The 12,283-nt window shown below is 42.8% G+C and overlaps 1 protein-coding gene across 1 annotated transcript in view; it reads right to left on the reverse strand.

The window, feature by feature from the left end:
• The window catches only part of KLC2 (kinesin light chain 2), an 854,727-nt gene that overhangs the window by 344,043 nt on the left and 498,401 nt on the right, over window positions 1-12,283 (reverse strand). Inside the window, exon 12 of the mRNA XM_069644886.1 lies at window positions 5,834-5,942. Coding sequence (XP_069500987.1) covers window positions 5,834-5,942 — 109 coding nt within the window. The remainder of the gene's footprint in view (window positions 1-5,833; window positions 5,943-12,283) is intronic.

Genomic DNA, 12,283 nt, shown 5'->3' on the forward strand with positions numbered 1-12,283 from the left:
TGTCTGTGAGGTCATAGGCTGGCAGGTGCTTCCCAGGAGCACCCAGACCCAAGGCCTCAACCACCCTCTCAACTGTTTATCAGTATTGAGCATTAGGGTGCCAGAGTGGCCTGCTGCATATCAAAGTCAGGAGATGTGTCCAAAACACTTGTGTTGTCGAACCCTTCAGCAAGGGCAACCAAAATCGCGGGGTCGGCAAAATAGTCATCTCCACTAACTCCTTCGCCCATAGGCCCAAAACCGAAAGGCACCTGGTCCCCCACTGTTGGCGCCGACATCGATGGTGATGTTTCCAGCAGGCCTAATAGCGCTAGTAACTCGGGTCGCTTCGGCACTACAACCGTGGTAGTCATGGTTGAGCATGAGGGTGTCGGACCTGACTTGGCATCCTTGGAACTAGAACCTCTGGGGGCACAACTGGTGCCTTGGGAGCCTGCAGCGTTCAGACCGCAGTAGTACCAGCTGTGGCAGTCTTAAACATTAGGAGCCTTTGCTCCTTGAAAGCTTCCCACTCTGCTTTCAACACGCCCAGGTTAGGACAGGTCTTACTGCGCTCTTCTGACGAATCAGAGTCGTGCCCGCGTCAGAGGTGTTGCAGCTGCTTATGGGAAGGCTAGGATGATGAATGGCTATGAGAATGTGACTGTTTCTTTGCCTTTTTGCGATGCCCATCCTCTTTTTCTCGTGTTTGGGACACTTGTCACTTGACCCAACGGCTTGGCTGTCCAACAAGCTGGGGATTTCTACAGGGGTCGCCCAAGTGCTAGTTTCACTGATCGCTCCCTCAACGACTTGGGATTCATTTGCTGACAAGGACCACAATCCTCGTGTGATCGACATCTTGGAAACGCTTGAACCTAGATGCCTTAGGAGCGGACATGTTGACGAAAATCAATAGAATGACAATTTTGTTGAATGTTACATTTCTCTCACGAGAGTCGTCGCAAAAAGCAGCATGCTGAGTGTGCAGTGAGTGTGCAGAAAAATGGAACTAAGGTATAGTGACATTGTATATATGGTAGCTTTTAGGGAGAATTCTCACAAATGTGCTAATTCCCTTCACACCTTAGAGACCCCCAAAAACTTTGCTGGATTTTGAAGACTTAATTTTTTTACCTGGAAAGAGTGTGAGCCTTTTTTCCCCACTCTCATGTATTTTGATGTGCGTTTTACATTTGTGTTCTTTGACTTTGGAGTTTTAAGATAACTCCATAGGCATCTTGTCATGTGTGTTACACGGCACCCTCAGTGCAGTGACACAAGGATGTCTTTTTAGACTTCCTAAAGGTTTAAATACCTTCTCTAGGATAAACTGCTGTTTCCCAGAGAACGTAAAGTGAAATTGACTTTACTAGTTTTTCCAAATTCTTACAACCAGCACACACCATCTTACAATGGAGTGCTGGAGGGGTTACATAGTATCCCCTATGTCTAAAATATTCAAGTAGCAGTCAAATGCTACCCTTTTCTATTGAAAAGGCTGGTGGCAGTGGTTTTACAACGAACTACCATGATGTTTCCCGACCGTGAACACCAGTAGCTAAAAATCACAGGAGCCATGTTTTTCAAGATGGCGCCTTAAGCTTCTTTGTTTAAAAGGGACCCGGTCTCCTTTTTTTGCAGTTTCTTTTTGGAAAGGTCCTTCTAGTGTTTGTTTCTGCGCGCCAAACCAGGTTTGGTCCCTTTGTTCGTGTGCCTTTGGCAGGCTTCAGGACTGAAGACTGCCTCTGGCGTCCGAGTGTTTGGCGTGGGCAGGAAGTGAGGGAGGTGCCCAAAACTCCCTGTGCTTAGTCTCCTAGGAGACCCAAATGCACTCTGGCGTGATTGGCTGGCTGACTGTCCGGCAAGAACAGCCGCCCTGCTGGGTGAGTGACAGCTAGGCTAGAATGACTGGGATAAAACTGTTTAAAAGACGAGTCTCTAGGACTGGAAAGGACAGTCGACCACTGGAACGAAAGAACCGAAGACGAGCTGGAAGAGGACGGCCACTGCAACTTCTGGACCGTTGGTTTGCCTGGTGAAGCCCTGCTGCAGGTCTGAATTGTCAAACTCCGTTCGACAGAGAAGCTCCTTCAAGGACGGCTTCTTCCTTTGAGTTGTTGGGACCAATCAACTGATAAGACAACTGGATACCATTCCCAAGGCTGGTTGGGATTAACCATGGAGAGGGACACCAGTTAGTGTTCTTGAATCTACAGCTACTGGAACTGAAGTGACTCAATTTTGTTTGCTTTCTTCGACAATCTCGGGCAGTGCAGGAGTCCCCCAACATCCTCCCTCTTGTCCCCAAGACTAAGGCTCAGGAACAGTGAGATCTGCAGGACCTGCCAGGAACCACGACTTCAGCAACATTTGTTTCTTCATACAAAGGTACTGTGCCAACCCGATTGAGAGAACGCCACTTGCGGTGAAAGTTTGAGAAACTTTCCCAACTTAAAGGCCTAATCATCTTGTGACCCCATCGTATAATCCTTTTTCACCTAAACTACTTCTAAGAACTTTTGCAAAGACTTTACCGTTTGATACCAGAACTGCTCTTTCCTAGCCAGAACACTAGCCCATTGACTTTGGCCTGGCCTATTGACTTGAATTGAACTCTTCTGATGAACTGAAACTATTTGCAGTGCCTAGAAAGTATATGTGATCTATTCTACTTCCTTTTGTCCTTTTTGCTCACTGCAAGTAATTGAACTGCCATTTTGCTCCTATTTCAGGGGAACTCAAACTGCCTCAAAAGCTTACAATTTCGTATTGGAGTGTATTTGTTTATATTATTAAGTTGCCTTCTCCTAGTGAAATGTTTTCTAAATGATTGTGTAATAAATGAATAAGTGTTTTACCAATAAACCTGGAGTATAAGTGTTTACTTGAACCACTTTGATTGAAAGTCCTATGTGTAATTACTTGTACAGCTCACATTCACTCGAGATAAGCCTGGCTGCTCAGCTCGCTACCAGATACTGTGTGGTACAGACTTATACCAAAGGTTGGTTTGGCTAACACCTGTAAATCCTAATTGTGTGTAGTGGTCACAGAGAGTACTGCCTGCAATTCTGCCTAACAGTGGCAGACGTCAAGAGGGATCAACGGTCGAGTCGTACTGCACCCCTTGTCAAAAAGTTTTCTGAGCCGCTGATGCTGGAATGGATACTTATCTGATGGGGAATCTGCTGGAGAATGCAATCCATTGAAAAACTGGTAGCCCATGGCAGAGATAGACAACTTGCAAAACTGTGGGTAGATGGACTGTTGGTATTTGCCAGTGTAAGTGAAGGAGAAGGAAGGACCAGGAGTAGGAAGGTGTTTTTACGTGACTTGAGTCTAAAAAATGGGGTGCCCATGACAGACGAGAGACGTGCCTGACTTTCAAAGTTCCCATCTCGTTGGCCATATGCATGTCCACTTTGATGCCCAACAGGGTCACGCACACTTCCTCCTCAAGTCTCAGGCTTGATGATGGCTGTCCAAAATGCAAGCATGGACAACAAGGTGGGAATTGAAGGCTTTAATAAACCCCTGATGTCATAGGATGGCTCCTTGCCAAGACAAACGCACAATCACCCTTTAAAAAAAACATGTTAAAAAAATGAATAATGCCACAATAAAGAAATAGAAAAAAATACCTGAACCACTCAAGTGTCAAACACATTTTCTTTTTTAAACGACTAGATACCTAGTTGGTAAAAATAGGAAATTGCTGGAAAATGTACGATAAAATCACCTAATGGGGGAATCGGGCCAAAAAAGGAAATTATCGCTAAACGGAGCTAGCAGAATAAACCACCATACGAACAAAGATGCTTCCGTGCACAGACCACATTCATGAGGGACGAATCTTTGAGGATTCATCCAAATAAACAAGTAACCCCATTCTCCTGTCAGACACTGCCTGGATTTTAGATGTGCAAGTTCTATCTAAATATGAGAAGACTGTTTTATAAGCAATGCAAAGAAGCACGTTATGATGAACAATGGGGGAATTTCAATGATTTTTATGGGTAAACCATCTTGATCGGAATTGTGTAATAGAATGGGTTTACATCACGTCTAATGGATACGTTTTGGGGGGAGGGTGCTTGGGTTATGTTCTCTTGTTTTGTGTTGTCTGTTAGTTTGGGAATGTCATGGCTACGTTTTTAAATGTGTTGGGGTTAATATCTATTTCAAGGTTATTGTTTATTGTATTCTTTGATTCAGGTTTATGTTGTTACTTGGATGATAACCTGCTGGCCTAGCAATATTTGCTTTGTACTTGATATGTTTCTTTCTTGTGAAAATAAGAAATAAAGTTTGAAAAAAAGAAAAAAGACACGGCCTCCGCAGAAAACCTTTCAAAGACTTTGCACCGTCTTCCCAAATTCAAACTGTGTAAACTGTAAATGCACGCTTTGTGGGGATTGTTGAGGATGACATTTTTCTTTCCAGATGTAAGACCTGAAAAAGAGATTTCCCTGCTCCGGGATCGATAGACCCACTCTCCTCTTCAGCCATGTGAAGGCTGGGCTGAGACGGGGTGATAGGGAAAAAAACGATCTTAATTGGGCTGGAACAATGATGGCAGCAGCAACCGCAGAGAGAGAGAGAAAGACGTAATGCTGTCAAAATACACAAATTATCATCTAAAAGCACCCAAAAAAATAATAACGCACATGATATTTACTTCAGAAGCAATGCAGATGATGTAGTGAAATAATCCAACAGGGCTCCCTTGTGTTGCACCTCAATCTCTCTCTCAAACGTACACAAATAAGTACATAGGCTGTAAGCAAATTCTTTTCTTACTGCTGTGCATGTCTATTCATTGAGGAGTCCAAGCCTGGCGACAGAGACTTACTCTAGCACATGAATTTATGAATTTATGTTGGGTAAAATACTGGAGAACCTTGTGATTGTATTTGCCAAGAAGTGGCTGGATGTTATACCCACACGACAGTGTCCTTCAGAAGGACATGACCAGGAGCTATATCCCCGAGATTGTGGTAAGATGAGGGATCCTCGGAGAGACCCACATCCCTATTTGAAAGTGAACCTTCACAGTTTAACCTATACCAACAACTTTTATTTCAATTGTTCCATGATAGAAATACTGTTTTTTTGTTCTAGAAGCGCTAATCCCAAGCATTTCCCAAATTAAATAAAAAGTTAAAATTTAGTTCGTGTTTCTCCAGTCGACCACAGCTATGAAATGTCTACAGCACCAACAAATCAGCAGGGTGACCTGCTGAAAACATTTTAATTTTCTTCTGGATCCATCCAATATCAAGATTTATTTTTTTAATAAAATGACTAGAAATCTTTATATGGCAAGAAAAAGCCTTACATATATAGTTGCATACTAAACAAATCTCAACTGTTTCATAATCATCTGAAGCAAGATCCAGTTAGGTAAACGGGTAAGCACCATTCAGACCATTCTACACCAACCTCTATTAATTCTTATTCTTCCATTTTCCACACCTTATTTTTGTGCCTATTCTTTAACTACCTCTAACTTCCATTTTATCTTACGCTGGCTAAATCTGGCAGTCTCTGCTTCTTGATCTTCTGTGGTTACCCTTTCCACAATGACTTACCATTTTAACAGAATTTCTTTCACTCAGCTGTTTCCGCCGCATATAAAAGCATTAATCTACTCCTTTTGCACCTTTTTCCCTTCCTTTCCTCTACTTCTTGCCCCATCACCACTAAACAGTACCTCTCTTGTATCTCCTCACACCACTTAGCCCCCCTCTAGTCCCACAGCAAACCACTGTATCCTCATGTCCCATAGGACACAGCTATATTGCATTATTCATTAAAATCTGCTTTCCCAAGCAACTCCTATCATTGGTACCTGTTTTCGTGTCTTCGTCGCACACTCTTCCAGTGTCTCAGCTGCCTCTAGCTTGCCTTGCCGGCGGTACAAGGCTCCCAGGCTCTTCAGTGTAGTATTCACAGTCGGACTGGAAGACCAATAATAAAAACAAAGAATTAGTGGGTGCACACTCCAATTTCCCAATTCTCCCAAAACTAACTAATTCAATAACAAAGTAACAATACACACAAATATATCAGGATGACACAGAAATGAGGTGGGGTGTCTGGGACAACCAACAACCTTCAGCTGGGGTGACAGTGTCAGGAAACATTCCATCACAACAAGAACCGCAACAGAACCAGCACCTTAATAGTCTGTGTCCTACTGTGCAGATGCATTTAGGTTGCAAGGGAGGCAAGAGGTGGAGGAATATGCTGCAAGCATCACTGTGGGGATAAGGAAGGACTCGGCAGATGCATCTTTGTCAAGTAAACTGCAAACCCTATTATTTGGGAATTTCTTGAAATGTAGAGGTCTCTCGCCAATGCAATCCTATTCACATAAAATTGAACGGAATCAGAAGGGGGAATACGAATACTGCAAATTGCCGGTGAAACATTGTTGTCATACAAATCAACTTTCAGTTTTCTTCTGGCAATAGCTGCAGAAAGCGGACCCTCACAGCCAACAGCAAAGACAAGAAAAACAAAATTCATCTTCTTGACTTTTTACACTGCTTTCTTCCAAGAATGAACATGAAAATGTTTCTACTTCATCATGTGAGAGCTTAAATGCTACACTGTGACTGCAGTGAGGAGACTTCTCCAAACACTTAAAGCAACATGGGAAGGGCGGCAGTTGTCTCAGATGTGAAATGTATGCACTTCCATATTTGTGTGCGAACCATCACACATTTTGCCCATTCAGTTTTAAAATGCTATGGCTTCTTATCTGCTCCCAGCCAAGCAATGCATTACATTGAATCATGCAAAATCCGGTAGCAATTAAACCGAATAGCTGCTTCCTAGGGAAAAAGGTGCAGCATCTCACATTAGAAATATTGCAGCCCAGCTAGGAAGTGTCGGCACACCTTACAAATAAAACAATTGGAGTATTTCAGCTAGTTTACATTTAAAGCGCTGCACATAAAAATGGAATTTCTCTCTTGCACATCAGCAAGACTGTCATGCACTCACCACTACCGTGAAGCCAAGCCAAAGTATATGGCAAATGGTGCTACCTGTTAACAAGAAGGTTGCCATCCCATTACCCTAAACCTCACCACTGCCACTTCTAGCCATAAAGTTCATAACATGGCACACAAAGTAGTGATTCTGACCATCACCATCAGCTAATAGCCTTTGGGCCACCCCTACCAGCCATAAAATTACATCTAGACGCTACCCATTATACATTTACAGTAGGCCCCTCAAAAGCCTACTTTTCTTCACTACTCACCTTTTATCTAAATGTGGTCATTACCAGCCTACTGGGGCCCACTGGACAGCAAATCATGACCCACTCCACAAACTTGCAGTGCTCTGCACAACCTCTCACTGGGAAGTTGCATTGCTCAAGCCCTACTGGTGGCCTTATTCACTGCTCATCATACCCATGTTCCTCTCATCCGTCTTTGCACCCCTCCTCATGCAATTTCCCACTCTCACTATCCTACTTCTTGACCTTCCCCTACTCTCGAATAGGGATTCCATGATCATCCCAGCATGCCGCCTCCCTTACTCCTCCCACCAAGCCCCCTCAACTATGCCCTCTTGGTAGTAGACATACTCTGTAAAATACTTACTTGCTATTTCTCATGCTCTTACCTTATCTATCTCCCTCGTATCTCCTTCAGAAACTCTCTTTCCTCTCTCACCATCCGCCTCCACCACAACTGCTACTCTCACTGTTTGGATCTGAAATGTCCAATCTATAAGCAACAAGAACGTGCCGTTTCACTGGACAGACTGACTCAATTGTCAGCTAGCTTTCATGGTCATGACCCGAGATTTGGATAACCCCTACTTACTCACCAATGCCTGCTAACCTTAACACACATGCCACTGCCTTCTCCCAACCTCCCCGGCCTGATAAGCATAGTTGATGACAAAGAAAGCTAGCCCCCATCTGACTTTCTTCCCTCTCATTGGAAACCCCCCCTTCTCAACTCTTTAGTCCTACCACCTCATCATCCTCATCATGGACAGGCCTCTGGGACCATTCAACTCCTTCCTTTATTTATTGGGACCGGTGTCTCGATTCCTCCACGTAGGCCCCCGGTTGCCCTCTTAGAAGACTTCAACTTTCCAAATATATCCACCAACCTGATCTTCAATCTCTACTTTCGGACCACTCATGGACCACCCTCCATGGCCGACTATGCCTTGTTAAAGGCAATGCATTTGATCTCATCTTTCCATCATCCTCACTCATCTCTTCTATCCTCTCTAATCACCTCTATTCATCCCTTTCCATCGGACCACTCACTCTTACACTTCAATGTCATAGTCCCCAATTCACTCTCGTCTCTACCCATCTCCCGGTTATGTGAATGGAAGCTCACACTGGACAGCTTGCCACCCCAACCTAGCCAAGGTCTGGTCTATAAAGCAAGTGTTCCTTGACTGCAACTCAGCCCTCAACTCTCCCTTAGTGCACCATTAACAGTCTTGTCTTTGCTCTATAAGATCCAAGACATGGGGCCTCATTCCGAGGTTGGCGGTAAGTGGTTAACGGTGCCGGTAAGGGTGCCGTTAACCCCTTACTGCCGCATTATGAGGTCCTTTAGCGGGTCCCTCTGAGGGCAGCTGGTTTTACCAGGCGCCGTTAGTGGGAGCCGCTAAAGGACCAGGGAGCTAATAATGGGCCCGTTATTAACGGGCCCGTTGTTAGCTTCCTCCCCATTCCCATTGAGCCCTATGGGGGCTCGAATGGGGATGGGTTCCCTGAATGGGGAAATACCGGGTCCTCCAAGGTTGGAAGGCCTGGTATTTCCCCATTCAGGGAAACCGGACCTGGTATGCGGTATAGGGGTAGCCATGGCGCTAATAGCACCATCGCTACCTTCATACTCGTAATGACCCCCATGGCTACCACCCTCCTCCCTACTTCACTGCTTGCCCGCTTCACCTGTCCTCTTCACTCCTACCCTAACTGCCCGACTGAACAAATGCCCATTCTCGAATGACACAATTGACTGTTTTGCAGTGGTCCAAATTGACCTTCTGCACAATTGACCGTATGGTTATATATATATATATATATATATATATATATATATATATATATATATATATATATATATATATATATATATATATATATATTGGGTTGGGATTGGGTAATAATAATATAAGGGGATAGGGTGGGGGATGGATTGGGTGGAGGGGTTTTCCCCCGCCTTTATATCCTAATTGACTGTTTATATTCGGTCAATTCTGCAGAAGGTCAATTGTCATTCGGACAATTGTAATACGAACAATTCGTATACAACCTCCATTTCGTGCCTCGGTGGACCCACTTGCTCCCTTAACCAAGGCCCTGGCACAGTTTATCTGGTCCTACCTCTTTAACCTTTGTATTGAAACAGAAACCGTCCCTGCCATCAACAAACCCACAGTTTTACCACATGAATCCATGTCTCCATGGTATATATTTCTCCATCAATTGGATTCCAGTCCTGGGTCATTTCATCTGAACAAATTGTTTAAAAGAAAGACATAATAAAGCCAAAGAATAAGCAATGCCCAGGACTTGAATAGTGTGCCCGTGATTAAATTGAGCCATATGATAACCATACCCTACACTAGCCATGACAATCGAGCAAATTATCATCCTGTCCCTCACTACTCCAAAGTCTTTGAACAAGTGCTCTTTTACTGGATCACCAGCTACTTTGATTTCAACTATCTCCGTGACCCCCCTATCATCTAGGTTTCACAGCAATCACTCCACAAAAATGACTTCAATCCACGTCCAGAGCTTTTCTACCATTGCGCATTAGTCCACATTCTCATCTACCGTCACCCTACTTGACCTTTCAGCCGCCTTTAAGTAGCCTTTGATACTGTGACCACCTCTCTCGCTTTCTCTTCTGTGTATGAGACACTTGTGTATGAGCGCGATACATATAAAATATCATATCAAACCAACATCTGAGACACTGCGATTGCCTGAATTTCGTCTTACTTTTATTTTTTGTATTTCTTTTTATTTTATTGTTGTATATGATTAACATAAACCTTTTACAACAATTTCATCATATATCCAAATCTTTCATAATATCATACTAAAAACCATATTTTTTAAAACAAAATAAAATATTCATACACTCCAGGTTCAAAAGTAAGAAGAAGAGAAAATATACTTTTCCACCCAAAACAGGAGAAGACACTACCCTGATGACATATGAATTCCTTTTGCTATTGGTCAGGTGAGCAGTTGCAGTGAATTTGAGCACAATTCTGAGTCGTTTCCTGAAACAAATTCAGCTGTCCAGTATATTGATGGTTAATTTCAGACTTAATTCTGATTTTCAGGCTAGGGCTCAATTTTACAGCTCTCCAACATCTGTATCACTGCGATTGTAATTTCCTGTGAATTACCACCAATCAGAATTTCCTACCAGGAATCTTGTGTAGAGTTAAGAGCAGAATGAGCAAATTTACTGAAAAATGTGTTGTCTAGCTTCTGCTGTACCTTCACAGAACAGCAGTAGATGTTTGATGGACTGCTGTTCCTGGTTTTCACAGATCTTGCATAGCTTTATTGCCTGAGCGCCCATTCCCCTTTTTGCCAAGACTTCTCCTGTTTTGGTAACATTCAACCTCAAACTTAAGAACTTACTTCTGATTCTCCAGTCGGGGAATTTTACTAGATATTTATTCAGAATACCCAATTTCCGGTCTGTCATCTGATGGGGGTTTGGGCGTGTGCATGTTCTTATTTTCTCAATAGTATGGATCCAGTCCATTTCATCCCATTTTTTTTTGTTGCTTTCATCGGATCTTCAAGTAAAAACTTAATCTCAATGTCAGTATTTCGCAGTGAGTTTTCCACCAACAGCTTTAAATTGTCCCAAGATGGGAGATTTCCCTGATTTTAAATGGGCGTCTATAACCGCATATAGTTAGTCTTCTTGAGCAGTGATGATCTTTTGCCAGAGTGATATCAGTTTCCAACCCGCTTGTGATGCAAGAGACCTAAGGCCTAATTCAAAACAGAGATTGTCTATTGATAAACTCATAGACAGCCCTAATGCATGTTTCCAAACAAAGCCTTCCCATCTTTGCCACCGAGTGTCCCATAAGTGAGGTTTTGCCTCCAGTCCATACAGTAAGATCGGGACGATTTTTGCTTGATAGAATTTTAATACTGGGATAATGGAAAATCTTCCATATTTCCCCAGTATCTTTTTCATCTGGGACGTCAGAGGTTTAAGCTTCAGGGAAATGTCATGCTCATCTTCTACACTACTGGGCTAGCAAAGATTTTATAGCGAAGATAGACCAACTCTTCTACTCTCATTATTCTCTCTCCCCCCAATGACCAACGATGGGAGGTGACATGTTTGTTTTTCTGTCTATACACTAAGAGTTTAGATTTTATAGGGTGTTAATGACTCCAATCAAGCATTCCTACTAAGTCAGTGCCTTGTCTGGGATTGCTCAAGGGAAGCCCTTATTTATATATTTTTATGACAAGTTATAATCTGGATGATGAACCCTTGTATCACGCCCCTCTCTGAGAATACCCCTGACCCCAATGAGCCAAGAAGTAGGTTTGTTTTGCAAATTGAAAAGGTTTATTTGAAAAATTAAACAATAGATATATATCACACTTTTATAATAAATTAATATTTGATATCACACTTAGACATATGACAGTGATCAACAATGGATTATGTTATACTAGCACACTGGTTTAATTACTTAGGAGTAGTATAGAGGATAAGGTAGCTGAGAATGTTTTATATGGTACAAGGAAATGCAAGGTGGAAAAGAAGCAACACAGGGATAAACTTGATATGATTTCAGCAAAGCATAATATAATCACTTTTCCCCTTTTGGCAATTCACCCCCCCCCCCCTCTATGCAATGTAAGGAGGTGGGAGTAACACACAGTCTTCAGGAATACAATCCCAGTACAATACGAATTCAGTTCCCCCCTAGCAAGCTTAGAGAAACAGGGATGATTTTAAACACAGGCAAAGTACTTTAAAGGTGGTAGGCAAAGAAGGGAAAAATATGCTAAAGATGATTTTAATTCCCTATAAGAGATTCAGGGTGGGTGATAGCTACTTTAAATTAGTTCAGGATCACTTTAGCAATGCTCTATGAATGATCGTCAGGTTGCAAACGAATTTCAGCAAAGGAAACAAAAGACAAATATTTTTACACGTGGCTGAAATGAAGCAAAATATCAAATCGCGGCAATTTAGTCGCGTGCGTCGAGCGCAATTACGGAGGAAGTATAAGGAGTAGTCTG

This window comes from Ambystoma mexicanum, chromosome 2p (assembly GCF_040938575.1).
Source record: "Ambystoma mexicanum isolate Mex_15411 chromosome 2p, UKY_AmexF1_1, whole genome shotgun sequence".
NCBI lineage: Eukaryota > Metazoa > Chordata > Amphibia > Caudata > Ambystomatidae > Ambystoma > Ambystoma mexicanum.